A 26,093-nucleotide genomic window follows, 5' to 3' on the forward strand; every position below is an offset into this window, starting at 1 on the left:
CTATGAAGACTTGAATGGAGACTGCAACTAAACAGAATCTCACTGACAGTGACTGACAAGCTCTCTAACTCAGATGCTGGTATATACGCAACTGTTTATATAAATAGTGCTTGTGATTCACTAAATTTGTAACTTGAAATTTCATGACAGGACAGAATAAATTTTACATTCTGATAAGACAGTGATGTGTAATTAAAATTTGATCACAATTTTTTGCAGGCAAACATTAACTGCTTCAGAATAAAGCGCCAGGAGATACAACCATGGCCAGAAGACAGCTCCACGTTATTCCTCAAGTTAAAAAGGAACAGCTGAAACACAATGACTTCTTGAAATGAATTCAAACAATCCAACATTAGTGGCACACAATGAATAGGAATGTAGTGATGGATCTCTGAACAATAATTACTTTTTAAATCAGGATTTTTTTTGAGCAATAATTAACTTTTTAAAAAAATATCCTCTGTTTGGGAAAGTTATGTGAGCATATGTGCATTTTGGAATGTTTGTGTACATAACAGCCCTGTATGCTGTTTTTATGTATACAATAACATGCAAGCCCAAATAACAGCAAGGCAGGTATTTTTAACAAAAAAAAAGATCTCTTGGTAGATCTTTTAAGAGAACACAATTTTTATATTACTTCCTCTGCTTTTTACATGCTGCCCCAAACCCAGAATATCATACCTGTCTTCGCCACTCCCAGACAGTAGCAACAATTCTTCAGTTGACACTACTCCGACATGGGGAAGAAAGTGCAATGAGACTCACAGGATCAGAAGTAGAGTCTATAGAGAAATTTTAGGCAGTAGGGCACAAAAACCCAGGGTTTCCAGATTACAGCCAAAATGTATTGCCTTCAAGGCAACGCAAGCAATTTAGAAAAATTGCCTGGCTATGGTCTTCTGAAGCCAGCTCAAAACCCAGGAATCCTTTCATTAACTTTCATGAGCCTGCGCACAGAAGTAGCTAGAATGACTTAAGTTCTGAAAATAATTTATCCCATAATTCAGAAATATGAGATAGCAATGCCAGATTTTTCTTCATTCTTTCTTATATATCATGATTCAGTTATTATCTCCTTTGGCATCCAACAGAGCAGATTTCCTTTTTCCAGCCACGTTACTGGCCAGCAGGGGACAGTTACATTAGCAGCCCATTTTCAGTTAGTTTCTTCATTCTTTTTCTTGTTATTATTTTCATGTTTTCCGTGTTTTGAAATTGTCCTTGACTATCTAGAATTAAAGTTTTGCCTTAGGGGTGGTACTCAAGCTCATATCACCTGTATGAGTTGATAGTGTAGATGACTCAACCTACTAGAATTAATAGGAAAAGAATACAGAACAGCATATAAAACATGATGGTGCTGTTCCACAAATTCCCAGTTAATTCACACTGTGAATACCGAGTGCAATTCTGGTCCCTTACACTTAAAAGCAAGAGACAAAAACAGAAAAGTTTCAAGTTAGGTTGACAAGGATCGTTGGAAGAATGGAACTGCTTCCACAACAGCAACCATAAATGTGGGCTAGAAAAGAGTATGTGTTGGAGGGAGGGGAGAGTCTATTATAAATATTGAGTGCCACGGATAAAACAGATAGCAATTGACTACCCATTCCAGTAAGAAAAGCCATGAGCATCAAATGAAACCCACAGGAGCCAGGTTCAAAGTCTTTAACAGATGTCGTCCTTGCAGTGGCTAGTGAGTAGACAAGCCATTGCATGCTACTCAACAGTCTCACCAAACCCTCTATGCAGAGGCCTCTAGGGAAGACTTGCATACTCCTGCTCTGTTTTTACAGCCCCCTAGCCATTTGGATCCTGGCCTCTGCTGGAGGCAGCGCGCTGGGACAGATGGACTCATGAAGTGAACTCACACTTAGATTTGTTCTCAGCGGTGAGCTGCGGGCCGCGCTGCTCGTTCCAGGTGAGGCGGATCCGGCCGTTACAGCCCGGGGAGCCCAGGAACCCTCTCAGTAGGCGGGTGGGTAGTTCTCCTTCAGCTGGGGCAGAACGGCTGTCCGGACCCTAACGAGTGCTCCTAACGGCAGACTAGATACATAGCTCATAAATAAACACCTACAGCTGGGGCACCCCACCCGCAGGACAAAACGGTATTTCCCCATGAAGAGCAGGTATCCCCCTCAGTGCCACATGCCACCTTTTCTCACCAGTTAGGGCTGCAGACCTGCGCCGCAGCTCCGCTAACCGCGCTGCGGACCAGACCGCTCCGGCCGGAGCGGCTCCCAGGTGTGAGGCAGCTGATCCGTACGCCTCCCCCGGCAGCTCCTTCAGCTTCACCCAGCGGATGCCCGGTGGAGGCGAGACACTCGCTCCTCGCACCGCCACCGCAAACACTGACCAACGCCTTCATCCCCCCTTCGCCGAGACGTCTCCTCACGGGCAGGGTCCCCGCCGTCAGGGCTGCGGGAGGGCCCCGTGCCCCTCTGCCAGCTCCTACCGCGAACGGCCGCAGACCCCGTCCCCGCCAGACGGGGCGGCAGCGCTTCGCTTTCCTTCCCCTCCCCTCCCCTCCCCTCCCCTCTCACCGCCAACACCCCTCTCACTCCCTCACAGCGCCCCGCACGGGCGGGGCTGCGGGCTGGGGACCCCGCCCCCTCCGCGCCCCACCCCTCCGCTCCCATTGGGTGGCTGGGGCCGCGCGCCGCCGGCGTAGCGGTGAAGCGAGCGGCCAAGGGGCGAGGTGTTTCTTTCGCGCTTTCCCGCGCTCTCCCCTCACGCGCCCAACCGCTGCCGGGGGGGGCACGGATGATGCGCCCCGCCAGCTGCTTCGGGGAGTCCCTCTGCCCCTTCGACGGCGCCGCGGGTCGCGGCTGCCAGCGGCCTCGCTGCCGGTACCGACACGAGGCGTCGCGCCGCGGGGAGCGGCCTTCAGCCGCGCCGCGGCCTGCCGCCACCGCCCGTTCCGAGGGTGAGGATGGCGGGAAGGATGGCCCGGCCTGTCCGGTCCGCCGTGGGCGGGGGGCGGCAGCCGGGGGCTGCCGTGCTGAGGGAGCAGGGCCCGCCGGTTCTGGGGGGATGGAGAGTTGCTTTCCAGGTGGCAACGCAATGCTGCTGTTAGAGGCGGGGGTGGCGGTGTGCTGGCAGGCGCTGAGGTGCGGGCATGGGCATGGCTTCGTTCCTGCCGTTTGAGAATGGTAAATAAAGAGCTGTAGTGCCACACGTGAGAGCTGAAGAGTGAAATGACACGGTAGGAGGTCTTCATGGTCTTGGTCTGTCTTTGGTCTTAGGAGAAAAATTAAACACCCCCACCTTGGCAAACAGCAGTGACAATACTAGGATTATAATATAAACTGGTGTTTGTGCCTGGGGTCAGGCTTCAGGAAGCTGGACTCGGGAGGATTGCTTAAACCACTGTGTGGTAGTGTAATAAAAGCTGATGACTTCTCGCTTTCTTGGTGGGAGGATAACACCTTTCCTTTGTGGTGCATGACCTTTAGCCCTTGTAATGAAGAGCAGAACTTGTAATATGAATTGCTTTTAATCTTTGTAAGGCACTTGCTTTCCTTCCAGGATTAGCAGTCTGCAAAGAGCCTGCTTGCACATCAGTGAATAACTGGCATTTTCTACTGAAACTTTAGTATGTCTCTCCCATGGTGCTCCACTTTCTTCTTAAGTGTAATGAGTAGTAAGATTTGTAACTAGCTTTTTTGCTGTTTGTTGTGTTCCTCTTACAACTGAGTGTTTTCAGACAACTGTAAGCTAGATCTCATTAGCAGAAATAGTAGTGCGTTCAAACTGTTGGCAATAAAGCCAAATGGGTGTGAGAGGCGAGGGGTAGAGCACTAAAATGACTTTAAAATGGGAACTACAAAACTTATCAATATTAACAGCCTATGTTAATGAAAAAAGCAACCTGCTTCGAAACTGGACTTGAAAAGCTTATCATTAAAAACAAGTAGCTTCTTTCTGATTACCTTGAGCTTGGGTTGGTCTCTTCCATGTCATTTACTATGGGTTACGTTGGTAGTTTTAAGAGTTGGTTGATAAGTATGTAATCCAGGGAACCATCAAAGTGTCTCTCACTCTGTCATGTCTGTGTTTTTTAAGCAGGTGCTACTGATTTTCTGCTTTCACAGTTCAGGAGTGCCAAAACTTCAGTCACAGTACAGGTTCTCACTCTGTATGTAGTCTCTTTCTGTGCAGCAGGAGCTTTCATTTCCGCAATAAGTACCTGGGTTTTAACAGTTACCTGTAAATGGTAATGTTTTATTTTTTTCTCAAAGACTTCTGTGCTTGAGCGTAAAGAACTGCAGCCTGGAAAAAGTACTGGGAGAATTTGATGGTTGCCAAGATCTGTGGCAGTTGCGGGGTGGGGGGAAGGGGGAAACAAAAAACCCAACAAACCAGCATGGAGTCATTCCCTTCCTGACTGCCACTTGCTGATTTTGCAGGTAGCTAGCTGTGCAGCATGATGTGTCTTGTTGAAGGCTGAGTCCATAGGTGTTTCCTTTCAAAGTGACCAACAGCCATCATTAAATGGCTTCTGCAATTTCTAGCAAGCTTGAAGCTTGAACCCTGAAGGTTCGCTCAGGCTCTAGTTAGTCAAAGAATAATCCTATAACATAAATTACTACGTAGTCTAAATGGTATCTCACCTGTATAAAAGGTGGGGAAACATTACCTCTCTCAGATTATTAGTATTTCTGATAAGAACAGTTACCAGCTCATAGTGGCTCAGAGTATTTCTTTGAGGTAGAGAGCTGTACTGGTTTTGGCTGGGATGGAGTAAGTTTTCTTTGTAGCTCTCTATGGTGCTAAGTTTTGGGTTTCTGATCAAAACAATGTTGATAATGTACCTATGTTTTAGTTATTGCTGAAGAGTGTTTGCACAGCCTCAAGGGCTTCTCTCTTTCTCATGCTGCCCTGCCAGCGAGTAGTCTGGGGGTGGTCAAGAAATTGGGAAGGGACACAGCTAGGACAGCTGACTCAGGCTAACCAAAAGGATACTCCAAACCATATGATGTTGTGCTTGGCAATAAAAGCTGGGGAAAGAAGGAGGAAGGGAAGACAATTTGAAGTAATAGTTAGGCACGATGAAGCCCTGCTTTCCTGGAAGTGGGTAAACATCTGCCTGCTGATGGGAAGTAGTGCATTAATTCCTTCCTTTGCTTTGCTCGGGTGCACAGCTTTGCTTTACCTATTAAACTGTCTTTATCTCAACCCATGAGTTTTCTTGCTTTTACTTCTGATTCTCTCCTCTGTCCCACCGGTGGGGAGTGAGGGAGCGGCTGCAGGGGGCTCAATTGCCAGGCAGGGTTAACCCACAACAGCAGGGTAGTGAGGCTTTGTGGTACCACCGTGTTTTAGTGTATTGTTATTGTGGTAATGCCAAAATTACTTATTTTTGAGTAACCTGGAAAGGATCCCATTCACTAACAAATGTGACTTTCTAGTAATTCCCTGAAATGTTTTGTAATTACTGATACAATCACTGTTGAAATCAAATGGTGACACGTTTTAAAATGGCAATGTAAGTAGCATTGTTGTTAAAATACACGATTGATGCTAACGGATCTCTTGGATGACAGGGTCTGTATACAATTAATAAAATTTTGGGAGGGTAATAACCACTACATTTTGTGATTTGCCAGAATATCCATGTGAGGATGGAGATAGTGCTTTGAGAAAGTGTCAGGCTGAGTTTTGGTAAGCAGTCTACAGCCTGTAAAAGCTAAAAAGATAACGGTTAATTGCTTAAATCTGCAGTTGGAACATTCAGCTTTCAAGGCTGTTTAAAGTTTGTGCACAATTATAAATATGCCTGGCTTGAAGTGTTACTGGGTATTTGGGACAATGAGACTTGTAGTCTTGTGTGTAATTAATAAAATAGATTATTTCTTTTTCCTCAGCTGAAATCTGTAGATTGCAGTTTAGGATTACTTAAATTAAGGTCATAGCTGTCTTTCCTCAAAGAGAGGCAGATGATTTACAAAAACCCAAAAGAATTAAAATAGCAGTACATTCAATCAAGAATGAAATCAAGGAACAGAAGGAACTCTCACAGTACAGTCTTCCCAATTAAATGATTATAAACACTTTAACCCTTGAAAATGATCTTAAGGTAAGATACTTTCTCCTAAGGAAACCATTGTAGTGCATTTTTTAGCACATGTCATGTGGTTTCAGTTTCCTGGTGTACAAACAATGGCTGTTGTTTTTTAATTAGAAAAATACATTGTTGATTATAGTTGTCCAGCAACTGTTCTTGAATATAATTTTCTATAAAATTATTTTGCAGGTCTCTCTATCTCTTCTGTAACAAATGAGGATGCAAATGCTAAGCAGCAGTGTAAGCCAACAGAAGTATTTCCATGTGAAAATCAGGATGGGAATTCAAAGATGTCACCATTTAGAAGTAGATGTGTATTCACAAAGAGGTTGAGAAACTCTTCCCCAGTGAAACTTGAAATAAACCTTCAGGAATCTGATGATGAATGTGATCTTGTCATTGATGTGCCACCACAAGCTGTTAGTAAAAAGCCAAGAATAAGTAGGAACTGTACAAACAGGAACAGGGACAAAGAACTGGCTGCTGTAATGTGTGCAGAAGAATTACATGATAATGCTATAGCAGACATTCTTGGGTGTCCAGAAGAAAAATCAGAGAAAATGATCGCTTTGCAGGAGAATGGCAAAAGTTTAAATAAATCTGAAAAACTAGATAATGTTTCTCCAAAAGCAAATGAGATTTATTTGCCTGATGTAAACACTGATATATTGAAGCTTTTGGAGGAAGGAGATGCCCTTGCTTATGCTGAGGAGAAATTTATACCTTCAGCTGTTTCTATTGAGGCAGACATGCAGAAGGGAATTTTGAAGCAAGGGAATGCAGAAACCAATATATCGCTTGAAGCATTTGTTCAGGAGCACACTACTAATGAACACTGTGTGAGCAGCAGAAGAGTAACACAATCTGTCTTGTGTACTGGTCACTCATCAAAAAATGAAACTGCAATTGAAAGACATTACAAGGAAATAATTACAAATGTAGATGAAAGCCAGAGCATAGAAGAAAATGGGGGTAGTGGTAGCCCAGAAGATACATACCCATATCCAACTTATTACTTAAACAAGAAAGAAAGTGATGTAACTCTAGTGAGTTCATCTGCTGAAGAAGCGGAACCCAGTGGGGAGGACACAGAGCTCTCTGAATCAGATGATCCTTTAGAGGAGTGTCGGAGAATTTTTTATGAGTTTGAAAGAGAAGCGCAAAAGAAGGACTGTGATAAGCAGGTATTTTGTTTCCCTTTCAGTGCTTGGGGTTTTTCTCTGAGCACATGCGGATGGGATGTGATATATAGCCAAATTCAAATACTCTTTCCAAAACGTGTGTTAGTAAAGTTTAAATATTTGAGCCTTCAATGCTAGTAGACAAAGTCATAAGGAACACTTATGACTCTCTAGTTTAGTTTGACAATGGGTGATCTGTATGTTTCCTGAAGTAGAAAATTGCTCTGAATAGCTCCCTGCCTTGGGGTAGCCATTTTTACTTTTACTGTAATAAGCAAAGTTTTAGAGGCAGTTGTGTATTCAGTAGTCTCCTGTTGTTCTTATAAACAGATGTAGGAACTTTGAGTACCGCTGCCTCAGCTTCAAAGCACTGTGGATTAACTGTTCTGAATGTAAAATAACTGTCTAATACTGATGGAATTGTAATTTTCCTGGTGAGTTTTTTGACTGAATATCCTGAAACATGGCAGTGAATGGGTTCTGAGGATATTACTGAAGTCTAGAGCTTCATAACAGTTTGTCTAAACAGTCTGTTCTTGTTTTTAATAGGCCCATGGAGGAAATGCAGATCTCAATTTATTAGAAACCAAAGTAAATGTTCCTGGACAAAAGAAAAGAATTGCACACATGGCAAAATTTGATGTGAGTTATAATCTTATAATAAACGGGAGGTCAACATAGCTTTACTTCATATCTGTAGACTCATGTTGATATTCAGGTTGGCTGAGTGTTGTAATCTAATTGTAAAAATATTCTGGAATTAATTAGAACAAATGTCTCATCAGCTCTTCTGTTAAAAGTTGTAGCAAATTTGGTAGTACTTAAAGTTGGTTCCTGTCACAGGTGAAGTAAGCTGCTGCCCAGGGCAGCTGAGGCTAAAGAGTATTGAAAAGTCAGTTTGGAGTGGAGGCTTGTACCGTGAGATTACAGATACAGCACTTGGAAACCCAAAGTGGCTGTTGCTTTCTCTACTTTTACAGTGTTTTAGGTGGCAATGTAAATAGCAGGCATAATTCTTTAAGCCCCCTCCACCACCCCTGAGCTCTTTCAGCTTGGCTTTTTCCTTCCAGGGACAGCATGCGGAGCTCTGAATCTGATAGCAAAATTCAGTTTTAAGCAGCAGTGTGCTAACTTTAACACCGTCTTGCTGTGATTTGGAACTGCTTGAATGTTAACCTTGGTTTTGTGTATGTGCATATCAGGTACATAACAAAAATGAAATGGTACCTTTCAAAGCATCTCCTTGGCAGCAGGGTCATGATGCAGGAATTCAGCAGGCACAGTGGGTGGCAATGGAGTTTGAAGCTGCAGTTAAAAAGGGACAAGATTTTATTGCTACAACTTCTGAACAGAAGAATACTACGTCTGGATTGTCAGCTACTCAGTTTCAAAACCATGGACCACTGGGTATGACAGCTTGATCTGTAGGTTTGACAAACTAAACTTCGTTCAACTTCAGTTAGGCATTGCTTGAATGTGTTCATTTTGTTGTGGTGGATATTAGCTGTGAGTTGAATGATGGTGAGCACTTAGCTTGTGCTAAGATAGATGCCCTATCCAACTACAAGGTTATATCTGAAGTCTCGGTAGCTGTAGTGGAAAAGGGACAAGTACTTTGTGCTAAGTTCTTTGAGTGTGTAAAACTTTGACCAAAATCCTGGAAAACATTTGTTTTGTTGAAAGTCTTTTGATACACAAATTGAAAGAATAAAAAAAGAAATCTGGTGAGTTTCCATTTAGTACTGATATCAACTGTTAGGTTTCTAGTCTGAAGCATTCAGACCTTCTGAAACAATTTGTTAAATCTTGTGATTTGAAAATCGTATGTTCTTCTCCCTTTGAATTCTCCTTCATATGTGAAAAATCCTGGAGTAGAAGTTATTTTCAGCATTTGATACTAGTTAAACAGTGTTTCCCCTCCAATTCTTCTACTGTACTTTAAATATTTGCTTATAAAGTAGCAATTAAATTAATAAAATACTGCTTTGTAGTTTCATTCATGTGTCTTTATTACACATGCTGTAAAACATCTTCACATGAAATAGAGTCATTCTGCCAGTGTGTGCATTCTTTCTGAATAACAGTAAAATGGATTAGTGTATCTCATGGTGTACAAATGTGTCTTGCTGTGTAATAGGTGCTGATGCAAGTAAAGTTAAGCAAGTCAAATGCTGATGCCTTGGCTCCAGAATCTCATGACAAATTTTTATTTCTGAGATCTGTAGCTTTTCTGACTTTAAAAAGGCAAAGCAATACTTCAAGGCATTTACTGATTGCATTGGAAGATGAGGTTAGAATGGTGGTTTTCATGTTTTTGTTTTGTTTTTTTTTTCGTTGCTATCATGCTTTTTTGCAGGGGAGGGCAAAGGTACAGGGAAGGCAGGCAAGTAGGTGTTTAAAAAATCATGGTCATTACAACTTGCAAATAGCTTTTAACTTGATTTGTGTAGCTGCTTTACTCTAATGTCTTCAAACAGATAAATGATCTCAAAAATACTGGAGAACACTTTGCATAAAATCTATTGGCAGAAGTGAAGCCTTAATGTGTTTCCTGACATTCCAGGTTTGCTTCTGTGCATTAGTTTACTTCTACCCTGCTTTAACAAAGGAGCTATGAAATATCTGTGTTCCAGATTAATGTAATTTAAATAATAAAGCTTACCATTAGAGTTTAGATTCAGTCTGTATCTTCTGTGTGTTTCAGTCTCTTTAAATTTGCTTGAAGTTCAGCCCATTGAAACCAGCAGTGGTCAACTGCATATACTACTGGAAGGAAATGTTGCAGCAGCAATGCCCTGTGGACTCTCTGTTAGTTCATTCAAAAGGACTACTCTTGTGCCATGCAAGGTACTGTAGAGTTACTGCTGCAGAACTTGGATATATGAATGGGAACAGAAGTGGAAAACCTTCAATTAATTTCAAACAGTATTTTATAAAGTAGACCCAGTAATGTGATATACCAGTATAGCTTTTTAAAAAAATTACTTTGTTTCCTGTGTGCTTTAATCAAGTTGCTATGCAAGTTGTATTTTCATCTTCCTTGGTTGTACTAGCCAGCACTACACAAACATTAACAATTTATATATTTAATCGCTTATCAAAGTGGTTGTGATGGGAGAATTAAGTACTAGCTTGTTTTCAGTCAAGTCATGCTTGCGTGTTGGTTATTTTCCCTTAAAACTCCCTGCCGTGTATAGTGGCAGATGATATCTGATGAAAGGCTTTATTTGGCTTCAAGAGAGGTACCCTTATAAATTAAAGGGCTTTCAAGGAACTTGTCAAAAAGTTAATGCAGGCATATTTTGGTTTGTTAGTGCCAACTTTGGTTTGTAATCTTGAGTGGCAGAGTATTGTAAGGTTCTCTTCTCAGAAAAATTACTCTAACCCTGCTTTTCTTTTTTTAAAGCAGAGGTCACTGAAGATTCCTGGGGTTAGATAAATTACAAGATCAGAGTTTTGCTTTCTAATTAAAAATGTCAATTGTTATGGCTTCAGTTAGTTTGGCTATTGGCATTTTTCTAGGATATTAAGTACTGATTACTTCGTGCTTCATATCTCCAGTATGTACCTTCTTGTTTCCTGAATAGAATACTGCATGCCCCAATAATGGTGAGACTAGGCTGTGACAATAATACACATTGCCTTTGTTCCCTTTATGCAAGAATTACCTTCTCCTCAGTGGTAGCACATAGATTTATTTAAATGCTGCTTTTAAGGGATCTTCTGTAGCGAGTGAATGTGGTATGGACATACTCCTTGTTCGATACACACAATGCATCTTTGTAACTGTTTGGATCTTTTTGGGTGTGACGGCACCATGGTTAACCTAACTTACTGCTAGATTTTTGAATGTGATGATTTCAAGCATTAATGTGCTTAATGTTAAAATAAGCATATTGTAGAGTTTTTGCTTATCACATTCCATTGTCTAACAAAGGCTATAGGTTCCTAAAAATAGACTTTTTTTTTCAGTCTAGTTCATTGGGTCCTTAGTTTACACTCTGAGTGAAGTCCTGCCTGAAATACAGGCCAGATGGAGAGCATGACTTAAATCACAACTGAACTGCTAGGGCTTGCTGAAGGACTGAACTTTCCCTGAGAAAAAAGAAATTAAAAAATACCTCACGTAACTTTGAGCAGAAGACTACTTTGTTTAGTTCAAGCAGGAAAAACCTCTATAGCTACTATTTGTGATGGTTGTTTCCGGCTCCCTGTCATGTGCAACTCCAGTTTTCTGAATAGCTATTCAGCAATGTTTGGGGTTGGTTGGTTTTTGGTTTTGGTTTTCTTTTTCCTCCCCTCCAAGGATGGGCAAAAGAATGTCGGAACTGGTTTTAGTTCTTTGGGCTATTTGTTACATATTGACCACATTAGTATGGAGTTGTGTTTTGTTTTTTTTTTTAAGGTTTCTACTCAGAAAAGGCTTTCCATTCCAGAATCAGGATCCAAAGTACCACTTGAGACAAGACAGCGATATGTTAAGTTTTTTTTTGCAGAATGCTTCAAAATTTGTAGCACAGTGGATGAAGCTATTGACAAGGTTTGTAATGTTTTATAGATCTTTACAATTCCTCTTCTGAATCAAGTCAGTAGGTCTTACCTTGCACAATATATTGGTAGGGTTTTTTTATTTGATTTTTTTTTTAAGGCAAATATTTCGGACTTTTCAGTAAGCAGAAGTTAAAATGAACTTGATTTTATACTTGCCAGTGTTATTAGTTTCAGTTTTCTCCAAGTAAAAACACTTGTCTTTAGCACTGCTAATTAGCTTCCAAAAAGACGTTAGTATTAAAAAGGAAAAGTTTTTCTTTTGCAAATGCAAAATAAAAATCTTCTTCTGAATACTGGAGGCTTCCTGGAATGTAATAATGACTGAGATCTATTCAGGACAGGAGGAAAATATGTTTGAAGAACAACCGTAAATCTCAATCATTTTGAGCCTTTGATCTTGTATTTACTGTTTCCACCACACCAAGTGCTACTGAAGCTTATAGCCAACAGATAATCCGACAGGCACAAATATCCCAAGCTTAACCTAATCTAAATTTCTTGCATGCTGGAAATCAAAAGACTTCATGGAGGTGTCCTGATAAGACTCTGTATGTGTATTTAATTATACATTGAATGAAAACTTATAAAACATCAGATGTTACTACTATGTCATTTACAGTGTCTTTTCTATATTATGCAGCTTACCTTGTTATGCCTGACTCTTCATTCTCACTAAGTAATATTTCTTTTACCTTCCCTTTAGCTTCCTCCTGTGTTATTTCTCAGCTTCATTGGTTCTCCACTTACTCTTTTCCTCTGCTTAGAGGTTGTAACTTGTGAATTGTACTTGCTGTAGTAATTGTTAGAAGGCACTGTTTATGCCTGAAATGAGCTTCTTTTGTTGACTATGCAGATAGTGTAAACAGTGAAATAAAACCTGGGAAGAAGGATTTTTCTTCCCCCAGAAGATGAATGAACATACTCCTTATTTAGAGCGTGCTTCTTCATAGTTAAGAGGTGCTGGACCTTCCTTTCACTTCTGTTTCTTATGACTTTACAGAAAGAAAATTAAGGAAACATTTCTTGACCTAAAAAAGTAATAATGCCTCCTTTGAAGCAGGATCAGAAAAAGCTGTCTGTAGCCACAGGAATGGTTACCCTAAGAATGTTCAAATTCCCACAAGGGTTAGATTTAAATTCTGAGTTGGAGCACTGATTTCCCCCACAGATCTTTGCTTCATAAGTACTGAATTTGTCTTTCTAGGTGTCTCATCCATCTGACTTTGGGTCTCCTGTTGCACTTCAGATTTAGGACGCTACTTGCATGTGTATCTAATTCTAGGTTCAGAATCTCAGATTCTAAATAGTAGCGCTTTCTGTAGAACACACAGTACTCCACTAACACTCAGTCTCTTTTTTCTTTTTTTTTTAAATACAGGCCCGGATAGAAGAGCAATCTGTTTATGATCGCTGTGGCAGTAAAAAAATGTACCTGAATTTTGCTGTGAAGACTCTCAAAAAGCTGAGAGATCATGGTAGTTTTGCCTTCAATGAAGATTTTTTTTAAATGTGTTGTAAGTGTAGAAATTAGAACAGCAGAGAAATGTGTTAAAAGGATTATTTAGTTTAAGTTTACTAAAGGTTTTCCTGCATATTTAAATCATGTTGTAGAAATATAACACTGAAATAAATTGGTGATTTAATTTATAAATATTTGCTTAGGATATTAACAGGAAATATGAAATTGAAAGAAATGATAAAAATATGTTTTCCTGCATTCAGGGCGACTTAGTAACAACAGATCTTCTAGTGGCACTGGATCCATAAAGTCAGAGGAAGAGAAAGGTAAAGAAAGGGGAAGGGAGATGTCAGTTCTCTGCTTTAGCCTATAAATGGGCTTATTTCAGCACAAAAATGTTGCTCTGTTTTTAGTTAAGCTTTATAAGCCACTGCAAGGATTTCCAACACAATTCCCTATTTATATCTGAAGGCTCATTCTCAGGGAAAAAATGTTGAACTTTTGATTGAAAAGAGCATGTTCTTAGGTATCACATGCCTAGCCTTTCTGGGATAGCTAGTGAATTAACATCCCTATTGTTTAGTGTCTTTGTTTTGAATAATTCTTCACCTCTAATTACTTCTAATTGCTCTGAGGTACAAGCATATAACTTTTGCATGTAAACTATAGTGCATATCTTGTAATTTCAGTTTTGTTTTATTTTGGAAGTAGTAGGATATTGAACTGCTACTTACATTTGTTCAAATATTGCTTAAGCTTTGGGTGTGTTTACTTTTAGGAATTTGTCTGTTTGGGTTGTGGTTTTTTTTTTTTAGTATTTACAGGTCGTGCTCTATATGAACTTTTAAAAGATTATCTTCTGACTGAGGAACAATTGAATGAAAATAACTTCCCTCGACCAAATCCTGAAAAAAATGGTAGTGCTATACTTACTGGGGTTGTAAAAAATGCTGGATATGATGGTAAGTGCCTACTAGACTGCAACAAAATTGAATTTCAGTCAGTGATTCACAGGACGGTAAAATACACGGGTATAAAATTATATGTTATGGCAGTGTTCCATATTTAGTGCCTGGTCTACAAGTGAATTCACAAGCTTTCATAACTAAACCATGAAACTTCATAGGTCTTTTTAAATTTTTGTTTCAACATAGTAATTGAAGAAGTCGCAGGTAAACTTGAATTTCCTATTGTGCTATAGAGGAACTTGGTTGGTTTTTTTATACATGGCTAATCTTGGGAGGCCGCTTATGTACTGATACTCTGCTCTCGCAATTGCTGTTCATGTAACTTCTTTTTATACTTCAGTTCAGCATTTTTTAACTTTATGGCAAGCCAGCTAGAAAATAGGCTCTGTTTATCATTTTTTTAGCTTTCAAAAAAGTGTGCTGTAGGTGTGGCGAAGTATATGCTGTTACTTCTTCAGGAGAACATAGACGTAAAGAAGAATGTAACTATCATTCTGGTAGAGTATTGGAACAAAAAGGTAGGTATCCTTCACGTTCAATTTTTGTGGAAGCTGTTAAAAGTTATAACATCTCATATCAAAACTCAACAAGATCAGAGTATGAAACTTTTTTTGCACAAGGTTCAGCTGAGATACATTCTGCTGTACTTTTGGGAATGTGGCTAGTTAGTAAAGCCTGTTTTCTCTGAATATGCCATAACTTTAGGAAAGCTGATGTTAATAGAACTGTATGGGAAGAAGGTAGAAAAATGCTCATTGTGCAGCCTTGCACTGACTTCTAAGTGAACCTTGTCATCTTTTCTGAGAGACACCTTAAATACTCAGAAGCTACATTAAATATTTCCCTCAGGGAGAACCTTCTAGAGCATTTTACAACTTTCTCTCTCCCATTCATTGGTATTTCTGTTTTTTGATGAAAACCTTGTCTCAGGAGGGAACAATGTACAGTTTGTCATACTGGCATAGGTGGGACCTGTAGGTGTGACTTGCTTCTTCCCATAGTGCAGTCTCAGGAGAAAATGGAAAAGAAATTTGAGAGGAGGAGTGAGGGTACTGATTTGTTTTTGCCATTGCTAGTTGCTGAAAAAAACTGCTCAATTTTCAACTTTTCTTTTTGGCAGTTCCTGGTGGTATGGAAAAACGCTATAGCTGTTGTGAGAGAATAATTGGGTCTGCTGGATGTCAGACTGCAAAGGTAGGAATAATGTTCTCAAAAGGCTTATATAATGCAGTATCTCAGTTTTGCTGTCTGTGTCCTTTTGACTTAAAGCTGGGTCATAGCTTTCTGTGAATAGTTTGGTATAAGCCTTTTAGGTTTACTTACTAGCATTTAGTAAATTATGTGGCAAATATTGACAAGAAGTATTATATATATATATATATATGCTCCTGAGTCTGTTAGAGAAACAAGTTGTCTGGCAATTTGGGTAAGATATCTAGCAAACTTGCACTGAAATACTAATGGAAACTTTGCAGCTTCATGTTCATGATGGAAGAAGGGAGAAATTGGAAGGCTTCATGAAGACATTAATTAAATCACCGCCTTTTGATGGAAACTATGGTGTCTATGCTCTGGACTGCGAGAGGGTATGAGCAACCTAAAAAGTTTTGTTCAGTTAATAGAAAACTATATGGCTGTTTATGAAGCAATTTCCTAGCTGTAGTAGTTTGGAACTCACGTCTCCAAGAGGTCTGCAGAACTCTACATGACTAGACCTTCAGTCTGACTAGTCACTCTACATGACTAGACCTTTAGTGTTGAATATGCAGTGGGCAAAATCGTTTGGATCTGAGTTGGTAGCCAGTTCTGCTTTCTGTACAACTTACATAATGTAAGGAAACATCATTGCTGTGTAAATGCTCATTAAATTTACTTTTTTCTTCAGTGTTATACAACCCATGGCTTGGAACTAACTAGAGTGACAGTGGTCGATGCTAAGCTACAGGTTGTCTATGATACGTTTGTTAAACCAGATGGTAAAGTTGTAGACTACGATATAAGGTATGCTAATTAGTCTATAGTACTTCAGGATTAGTCTTAATAAATTGGCAGATAACCATATAAGAAGAAACATGCTTCTCTTAAATGTCTGTTTCTAGTAACATAAATCAAAGACCTTCAATCAGGAATGAGGCCTTTGTTCTTACAGGCTCAGTAAAGAAGGACTTTTCTCTTTGCCTAGTTCAATTTACTTTTTTCCACATTTGAGGACTTCTTCTTCTCTTCCTTCAAAAAAAAATAATAAATGAAGTTAAATCTCCCAGAACTTGCTAAATTCCCTAAGGGGATAAAAGCAAATGCAAATTTCATCTATAAATGTTGTCTCACAGAAAAGCAGCATAGTCATTAGCAGTGCATTGAGGCCATCAGACTGTACAGCTTAACAAGATTTGGCTGTACTTAGTGCAGATCACTTGCATTTGGTCTTCCTATTGGGTTTCGTCTTTGAGACCTGGAAGACATGTTTTCAATTCCTATTTTTTTAAGTCCTGTGACTGCTCTGAGAAGAAACACAGGTTTTGAGCCTCACTGTAAAAAAAGTTAGAGAAGAACCAACATGATGTGTTCCTACTTCAACAGCAGTATTTGTTTGCTCAGAGCCCTGTCTTCGGTCCGTGCTTAAAAAACAGGCTCAGTGGGTAGAGCTAAGTTAATATCACCTAGCTTAGTTTATCTTACACTACCTAGGTGAAAAGGAAGAGAATGAAAAAATGCCTTATGTTGACTTCAACATTGTGTCAACTAGCTGGCTAGTGTTAACTTGAGATGCTGGGGGAATGACCACTGTGAACCTAGTTCTTCTAGATATCTCTTAGTGTCTCTGTTAATGAAGCTCTTCTAAATCTGTCTTTAGACTCTCTGGAGCAACAGAGGATGATCTGAAGAATACCACAAAATCTCTTCGGGATGTACAGGCAATACTGCTAAACTTGTTCAGTGCAGATACAATTTTAATTGGACACAGCTTAGAAAATGACTTATTTGCTCTCAAGGTAAAATAACCTGTTTGAAGCCAATTTTAAGAGGTGACTACTTGTCTTTACTGTGTTCTAACTGATTTCAAAAAGAAAAAAATGTTGCTTTTCAGCAGATCAACATGTATGGAAAAAAGAATGAAATGTACTTGATTGTTAAATGATAGCTGTATTAAAGTTAATACTACATTCAGAGAAGGAAGAGATGTGTATACAAACACAGTATGGTAAAGATTCTGACATTTGGGCTTCCTACTTTGCTGTTTTGTGCTTCTAGCTATGCAACCATACATCACCACTGAATACTATTGTCTTTATTTCTGGGTTCACAGAAACCTAGAATTGTATGTTTTCTGGTCTTCCTGAACTCATGCCGGCAGATGCATAAAAGGCAGTGACAATTCAAGTAATGCTAAGGTATTGCCCTTAGAATCTCTGTAAACAATTATGCTGCCTGTCAGGTAATTACCTTAGGTACCAGAAATGCATGGATTATGCTATTAAATATCAAAGGCAGCTATATTCCATAGGAAACATAACCATCTGCTCAGGAAGGCTCAGGGGTATCTTATCAATGTGTGTAAATACCTGAAGGGAGGGTACGAACAAGACTGAGCCAGGCTCTTTTCAGTGGTGTCCAGTGGCAGGACAAGAGGCAGTGAAACACAGGAGGCTCCCTCTGAACATCAGGAAACACTTTTTCACTGTGACGGTGACCAAGCACTGTCACAGGTTGTCCAGAGAGGTTGTGGAGTCTCCATCCTTGGAGATGTTCAAAAGCCACCTGGACATGTTTTCTGGGCAACTGGCTTTAGGTGGCCCTCCTTGAGCAGCAGGCTTGGACAAGATGAATTCCAGAGGTCCCTTCCAACCTCAACCATTCTGTGATTATTACTAATGAAGCAGTTACAATTTAGCCTTGATAGGCTTCCCTGCTAGTGATATCTAAAGGCCAAAACAAATGAGACTTTGCAGTATGATATTGGCTATCTAAAACCAGAATTAATCATGTTCACTGTATATATACAACTAGTGGATAAACATCAATGCAGTGTACAGAAATCACTGTGAAGCACAATTTTTCCACAGATCTTGCCCCACAGTTTGCCATTCTGTAATGAATAGAGGAGCACAGGACAGATGACATAGTATTTGGGGCTCAAGGATTTGTTTGGGCCTATTATTGAGAAAGGAAATGGTTTAGATGCTAGATGAGATTCCTTTAATAAATAAAGGAGGTGCAGGACTGTAACTGGATGTGTAATCATTACTGTGACCTCTGCTCTTTTCCAGCTAATTCATGACACAGTAGTGGATACATCAATAGTGTTTCCTCATCGGTTAGGTTTGCCTCACAAAAGAGCACTTAGAAGTCTGATGGCTGACTACCTCAGGAGAATTCGTCAAGATGACGGTAAGAGTGCAGGTTCTTATTAAGCAATTGGTATATTGCATCATGAAATGGGAGACAAGAATAACCCAGAAAACTGAAAAGGTAGTAATGCACTTGCTGTCATTTAAAACTTTGTCTTGGATACCTTTACTTCAATAGTGTAGTAAATGCAGAGGATATACCTGAAGGGTAAGGTGGTTGGTGTTGTAGTTTAACCCTGGATGGCAACTAAGCACCACACAGCCGCTCACTCATTCCCCCCAGTACAGCTGGCTTGTTAAAGTGTTCACCATACAAAAGTGTTCCAGTTTCTTTCCCTTGTAGAAGGGGCATTCTTAAAATCCTGAAGGTAGTGTGATGAGGCTAACATCTGTTTCAAGGTTCAGTTGCTTATCCAAGCTGATACAGGAGCTCTTCAGCTGGGATCTTCAGTAGTAAAATTATAGTAAATTTCTTGGCTGGCTGTTAAAGACAAATCAATAAATCTGTTCTACAGTGGGCATATAATACTTATGAAATATTGCATTTGACAGATATACTTTGCATTGACCATATCATACTAAATAATTGTTTTTAATCTGATCTTAGAACAAATTAAATTGAGTGTCTAATGAACTGGCAGATTCATATTTGCTTTTATCAGTGAAGCCTTCTGGACAACAAATAATATTCTATTATGCTAACATATCTTCATTGCCCAGGGAATACATAAATGGTCGCACTGAGCAAAACTTGATGGACTTTGATACCCGGTGGAGTAGCTGGATGCTGCATCTCGAAACTTACAATATCCTCTGACTTCCTTTGCTCTGACAGTGTGATGCACAGCACTGTGGTGGGGGTAAGGGGAATGTCAAAAGTTACTTCTACAGACTTTAAGAAGGCTATCTCAGATAGCCAAGACTCTGCCTTTAGCAGACTCTTCTGCTTAAGTTTGGATTTAATAATTCTTTGTTGGTCACCACTGAGCTAAAATCCAAGCTTAACCTATAGACCTAGGTAGCTGCCATTTCTAGAAAAAATGAAAAAAAAATCCTGATGCATGACTTCCATTCCCTATGTTTATATTGGTTTGTGCTGCTGCTTTGTGCTAGTTTGTGTTAGTTTTGTGTTAGTACAAGAGAAAGATAATAAACTTCAAGTCTGGATTTGCTTTTTTTGTAAACCTAGGGATTAGTAGAATGAAACACCCTTTGCTATCAGAAAGCAGTAGGTCTGTGGTGTTTTAACTTGCTCTGAATTTAATTGACTGTTTGCCTTTTTTTTGACCATCTCAAACTGGAGTTTGACTAGGAGTGCATTTGAAAGGGTCTCAACTCCAGGACTTCTGGTGTCCAAGGTACAAAAGCTGCAACTGAGGTAGCTTGACTTGAAGTATATCATATACTTGATTTGACTGAAAAATTGAAGAATACGTAACAGAGCTAGAAGACTATGGTTTCAATAACTGGGCCTTTTCAGACTGCTTAAAAAACATGTCTCATACAGCTTGTACTTTCTTGAGCAGTTAAAAATAGCAGCAGCAGAAGGGTGGAATGGCAAGGCAGAGCACTACTTCAGGGGTTGGAAAGCAAATGAGAATTGGAACTTTCTGTGACAAAAGATAGTAAGAGCGGAGGGGAAGCTCACTGGATCACCTCCGTTTTCTTATCCAAATGACAAAATAGTTTCTATTTGATTATTGGCAACTGTTCTGTTTTATTTCGTAAGGTACATTTAGGAGTGAAAAAAACTAGAACCTGCAAAGTTATTACCAGCTGCCTTCTGATTCTGTGAATAGTAGAGATTACTAAGTAGTATGAACTTCTCTGCCACAGATAAAAGCTATGACTCTCCTCCATTAGCTTCCACAGCTCTTTATATGTCCTATCTAAATAGATATTGCAGTGATGGTTCTTACGCGAATGCTTTCACCAGCATATTTTAACACACTAATGCTGTTGCAGATGACTACCATGACTATGTAAATTACGTGTTCACTGAGAGGGAAGTATAACCACTTCCACGCTCAAGGAGATACTACACTGCTTTAAGCCAGTAGATACCTGAATTGCAACTACATGTCTGTAAATGTCTGAAGACCTTTGCTTCTGAGTCTAGGCTGCTACATATGAAAAATGATCTCAAATCACTGCCATTTAAGTTTTACAAGAGAAAGCTAGAAGCTTGTACTTTTACTGTTGAGTCATCTTTTGTTGTGAGAGCACTTAAGTCCTCTGCTTCTTTGGGAAATGGAACATCTCAAATCTAAGAAAATTATTTTTCTCCCTAGTATCAACTTAACTATACTGTTTTGTTCTCCCCTACCCAAAGCAGTTGCGGAGTCAGTAGATATGGAATCTGTGCAGTAATGCAGTGCTATAGTGCAAAGAAGCAATACCTTTTTCTTTTTGAGCCACTAGCTTAGAAACATAGAATGGGGAGGGGATTTTGCCACCTTCAAATGGAAATGCTGAACTGTGTGCTGTCAGACTTTTCTTCCACAACTTTTTTGGTTTCTGAATAACCAGCCTCTATCCCAAACCTGTTTATCTGAGATCTTCTGTACCTTTATTAAAACTTCTATACCTTTATTAAAACTTCTATACTCAAAATGATATCTTTGTTTAACATAACTTAAACCATACAGGATTTAATTTCCCTTGATCAGCTCATGTAGGATTTACTGAGGGACACATATTCAAATTAGTCAATGTGACAGTTTGACACTGTGTTAAATTTCCATTTATGAAGATGATGGCTGAATATAGTAGGTCTATTTTCCACCTATCCTAAAGTTGCTGGGAGAGCCCCAACATGCAGCTTTTGCTTTCAGTAAGGAGTGCTCAGACCATTCAGTTGTTAACTACTACCATTATCCTGGCAGCCAGCTTTTTCTTGTGTTGACTCAATGTTAGGAGGGGTATTCTGATGCCTATGTTAAGTGCCAACTAATGAGAGGATTGCATGCCTTTCTTGTTTGGATGACTACCACTATTTTCCAGCCAGAATGCATTAAAACCTTTCTACTGTACTTTTTGTAGTTATGGGAATTGTATAAAACGTGTAAACTTGTAAGTTGTTGACTTTTTAAGCTTTGACTAAACACGTAATAAAAGTGTGTAACTGTATATAATTTAAATCCTTTAACTCCATTCTGTTCAGATTTTGTGGAGCATTTCCGTAGATCAGGACAAGTAGATTGTCCTTAATTAACCAAGGTAGAAATTTACCATCTAGTTGCAAAATCAACTTGTTATCTGTTGCTCTTTCAAGTTCTGATTTGAAAGTACATGACTTGGAGAGGCTGGTTTTCCAAAGACAGTTATGTTGGATACTCTAGGTTACTAATCCAGGCTCCACTGGGTATTGAAGCTGGAGGATGTGGTGGGAGACTGAATATTGCCAGACAATACTGGACTGCTAGAATCATGTGGTTATTGCCTTGAATCCTGGTAGCAAGAAGTTGCACCAAAAACTGTCTGAATACCAAGTACTGTCTTAATATTCTTGACAGTTGTTCAGCTTAATAAACAAAGCTACCATTCTTTTATAAAGAAATACATAATCTAACACTTCTAATTTTTTTTTTTGTCCTCCTCTAGTTGGTGGACATAATTCCAGGGAAGATGCAATTGCTTGTATGGAACTAATCCTTTGGAAGGTCAAGGAGGACAATAAAAGGAGAAAATGGTGATTGTTATGGCTCTGGAGGAACAAGATGGGGGGAAAAAAATGAACCTCAGTTTGGCTCACTGCTCTGTAATGTTTCAATTATTTTTCTAATGTAAAAAAGAGGGCAATGGGAAAATCTAATGGGAAAACTTGAGTGTATCTACTTCTGAAGCTTAAGGTGTATGGGAAGGAGAAAACACAAATGCACAAAATACATACAAGTAAGATGCACAGAATAAATTCTTGTGTTAAACAGCAAGCCCATGTGTTTTTTCTGTTAAGAGTATTATTTCTATAATCATCCTTACTACTCTTGTAGCTGAAAACTATAATTTGCGGTAAGTGAAAGTACTGATTGTTTAAAGTTCTGAATATAACTTTTGATTTCACCTTGTTCAGGCTCTGTGAAATAAAACTTTAAGTTTCTGCTGTGTGATTAAAGCTTAAGATTATTGTTTTCTTTTTCCCTTTCCCTTGCTGCTTCTCTCTACCTCTCCATCTGCTTTCAGAGTGAGAGAAAAAAACTTAGTTGTGTTTAATGTACTAATTGACACAAAAAAGGCATAATGGTAGAAGTGTGACCTCTTCTGGAGGAGAGTAAGCTGGTCTCTTTTAAAAAAGTTGAGCCTGTATGAAGCTTTTCAACTGTAAAAGCAATAAGCTTTGACTTATAAGGGTTCCCAAAAAGCAGAATATTTCAAGAAGTAAATATGTTCACTGCTTCAGCTAAAATTGGACCATGCTCCAAGATATAATTCCCTGTCTCCTGCTTAAGATGGGATTCAGCATCTGCTACCTTCAGAGAGGAGGATTTTAAAGTCTGTTGCCACTTATTTTTGTATGAAGGAAACGGAAGAAAATGCAAATATAAGACTGGACCACACTTTTTGTATAACACTAGCTCTAAGCTGATTCATCAAAGAAAGCTGGGAGTGGTGAAGAAAAATGGTCTTGACTTGAGGACCCTGTAAGAGAAGATCAGTAGTGTAAAGAGGATCTCACAGTTCTCTCAGACGTGCCCCAAAGAATGACTACACTGCATGACTAACTCTGTATTGAAGGTTAAAAATCACTGTAGCTGCTACTTATGCATTGAAGTACTTGGGGGATGTGTCCTGTTCTGTGAGATACTGACAGGCAACAGCTGTGGTTAGAAATAGCATTGCGGTTTTGTTGCCCTGTATCTGCTGCTCAGAATGTAAAAAAAAAAAAAAAAAAAAAAAAAAAAAATCTCATTTTCCTTCGCCCAAGAATAGGTAATACTACTTTCTGTATTAATAGAACAGTCCTGTATACAGGCCCTACTACAACTTAGAGAGGGGGCTTTGGCTTGTTCTTTACAAAAAGGATAGACTTGCTCATGAATCTCCCCAGCTTTGAAAGTAGGTCTTTTTGGTGAAGATTGCCTTTATTATTTGGCTTTGAGTAAATCTAAGGAAAGAGATTAATGTCTGCTCTGTAGAACCTGTTCTACTTAGCAGGAAAACCCGTGTTAGTCATCCAACAAGCTATTAGCAGTGACCAAACTGGTAATTCTGAGGCTCTATAGGCCATCTAAGGAACCTCCATCATCCGACTTGTCTTCTTCATAACTTCATGTAGTTGACTATTGAAACCAAATGGATAAAATACTGCACACAATAAGTAAAATAATTTTAGCAACTAACTTTTTTTGTAAAAATAGCAAAATAAAAGTCTTCTGATGCTGGAAGCAATGAAATTTCACCAAAACTGAAAGGTGGTGTGAATATAGGTGCAGTTAATTATTGAAAGAGTGACTTAACGCTGAGTCATATCTCTGTCATCTCTCTGCTGCCACCTGCTGTAAGCATACTTTTCTCTTTCTCACATATATTTATGGTATAGACTTAGCTGCTGCAAAACCTGACCCAGCACCATCAGGAGGTGGAAGGTTAGTTCATGTTTTGGAGATGTGAGAGACTGGTGTGGTCTGACTGGACCTCCACAGCTTACAGAGGGACTTGCTAAAACTGTCGGCTCCTGCTGTGGGAATATCACCACCTGTGTCGTATGTTGTGCTATTACGTGAATACATGAAAGAGCTCTGAAATGTTATAAGGAAACATTACACTAGGTTTGCTTCATCTGAGGATTTTGACTTACAGCCTGGAACAGTTTGGCTTGCTCTGTTCCAACTGTTGTTTAATCAATGTTCCCCTATGTGCAACCAGTCACCTTGCACGTGGGAATGGCTGATTGGTGTGTGACTTGGGGAAAGGCAAAATGGCATGTTGGGAGCAGGGAATGTTGTGTACCAGCACAGGGAGGGAATTAGTAGCAAGAGGGAAAACTTGTGTTTGACCACAGCTGAACTATGCCCTCGTAATTTAACTGCTTATGCGCTTTAGCTGGGTCTCTGCTTATTTTCTGCATTTGCCTTCCCCCATCTTGCAGAGTTCACAGAATCACAGCATAGCTGGGATTGGAAGGCTTCTGAGGAGATCATCTAGTCTAGTCCTTTGTGGCGTCCAGTCAGGTTTTGAATATCTCTAAGGCTGGTGACTCTACAACCTCTCCGGGCAACCTTTCATGGCTTGACCACCCTCAACGGAATTTCCTAGATTTCCGTTTATGCCCATTGCTTCTCATCCTGTCACTGGATACTGCTGAGAAGAGGCTACTTCTATTTGCCTTACTTCGTTCCATCAGGCATTTATACGTTTTGATGAGATGTATGTCATAGTCAACATTTTGTGTTTTAGTTTCAGCAAAGGCCTGACCATTATATTTTGGGTAGTGGAGAGGGGCTGTGTTTGACTTTAAAGTTGTGTCAGGCACAGTCTGTCCACAGAGAAGTAAGAATTAAATATCCCCATCATTTAAGACCAGATGTGTGCTTCCTTTCGGGTTACTGAGGAGTGGGAGAAGTGCAGTCATTGAGTGCATTAGCTGAATTCAGACATCTCCAAGGGTAGTTATACCTTACTTTTCAGCCAACTAATGAGGGTAAAGGTGCTTGTTTAGAGTTTTTGTTACCCCTCCCCTCAGAATGGTATCTAGTGAACTTTGCATTACACCAGCCAGTGTTGTCTGTTCTCAGATCATTTCTTAGCTTTCCTGCCAAGCACACTTTTTCTGTAGCTCCTGAGTTTTGCTTGGACGTAGTAAGGACTTTCTTTTTTTGTCTGCACTCAGGCTATTGAACAATTAGAGCTATTGCACTAAATGGAAGTTGAGGATGGTGAGGGAGAAGGCTTGGGGGGAGGCTTTGTTTCTGCCTTTTTGTTCTTAAAGGCTCCACTTTCTCTGATGAGGTGTCTGATAATTTTTTAAACTGTGGATAACGCTTGACTGTAAGCAGTTACCTGCCATTCTGCATCACATACTCCTGAAAGCATGGCCAACTCCACTTGTCTGAAACGCTTTTCTTTCCCAGCCAAAAACTCAGTACTGAGTATAAGCTTGATAACTATGTGAAAGAATATGGGAAAACTAATGCTGTGATATGAAAAAACAACATGGGGAATAGCTGATGATACTCTAAGCTTGTGCACAGATGTCAGCAGGTGTAAACAGGTGGAGATCCGTAAAGAACGTTAAGACATGGGGTATTTGGAATAATGGAAAACTGTTGGCACTGGTAGTGTTATGCTCTTGACAGCAAAGAAACAAATAGAAGACACTTGGGAAGGAAGGGACATGGGATCTGATGTATTGTGCTGTTGAAGGCAGAACATACAACCTGCTAATGGTTAAGCTGAAAACCTTTATACGCCACCTGCTGCCATAAATTGGTCTTTCCAGCACTGGATAACAGACAGTAAAATCTAGCTATTGAACCTGGGATACCCAGTGCACGTTGCAAGTATAAAAGCAAT

At 39.7% G+C, this 26,093-nt stretch overlaps 1 protein-coding gene across 1 annotated transcript; it reads left to right on the plus strand.

Moving 5' to 3' along the window:
- Nucleotides 1–2,772: 2,772 nt before the first annotated feature.
- LOC143173194 (RNA exonuclease 1 homolog) lies at nt 2,773–22,287 on the plus strand. Its single transcript, XM_076363340.1, has 16 exons — nt 2,773–2,932; nt 6,263–7,257; nt 7,804–7,896; nt 8,457–8,661; nt 9,959–10,101; nt 11,660–11,794; nt 13,184–13,280; nt 13,528–13,590; nt 14,080–14,226; nt 14,637–14,750; nt 15,353–15,426; nt 15,708–15,818; nt 16,118–16,233; nt 17,087–17,225; nt 18,501–18,621; nt 22,185–22,287. The coding sequence occupies exons 1-16, from the start codon at nt 2,773–2,775 to the stop codon at nt 22,274–22,276; spliced, it is 2,805 nt and encodes a 934-aa protein (XP_076219455.1). The 3' UTR covers nt 22,277–22,287.
- The last annotated feature ends 3,806 nt before the right edge of the window (nt 22,288–26,093 follow it).

This window comes from Aptenodytes patagonicus, chromosome Z (assembly GCF_965638725.1).
Source record: "Aptenodytes patagonicus chromosome Z, bAptPat1.pri.cur, whole genome shotgun sequence".
NCBI lineage: Eukaryota > Metazoa > Chordata > Aves > Sphenisciformes > Spheniscidae > Aptenodytes > Aptenodytes patagonicus.

What these genes read in the sequence shown, in the direction of transcription:
- LOC143173194 (XM_076363340.1), top strand. Translation starts at nt 2,773, where the DNA reads ATGCGCCCCGCCAGCTGCTTCGGGGAGTCCCTCTGCCCCTTCGACGGC. An exon ending in CTACTCTTGTGCCATGCAAG is followed by an intron (nt 10,102 to 11,659) that starts GTACTGTAGAGT and finishes TTTTTTTTTAAG; the next exon opens with GTTTCTACTCAGAAAAGGCT. An exon ending in CAAAAAGCTGAGAGATCATG is followed by an intron (nt 13,281 to 13,527) that starts GTAGTTTTGCCT and finishes TCCTGCATTCAG; the next exon opens with GGCGACTTAGTAACAACAGA.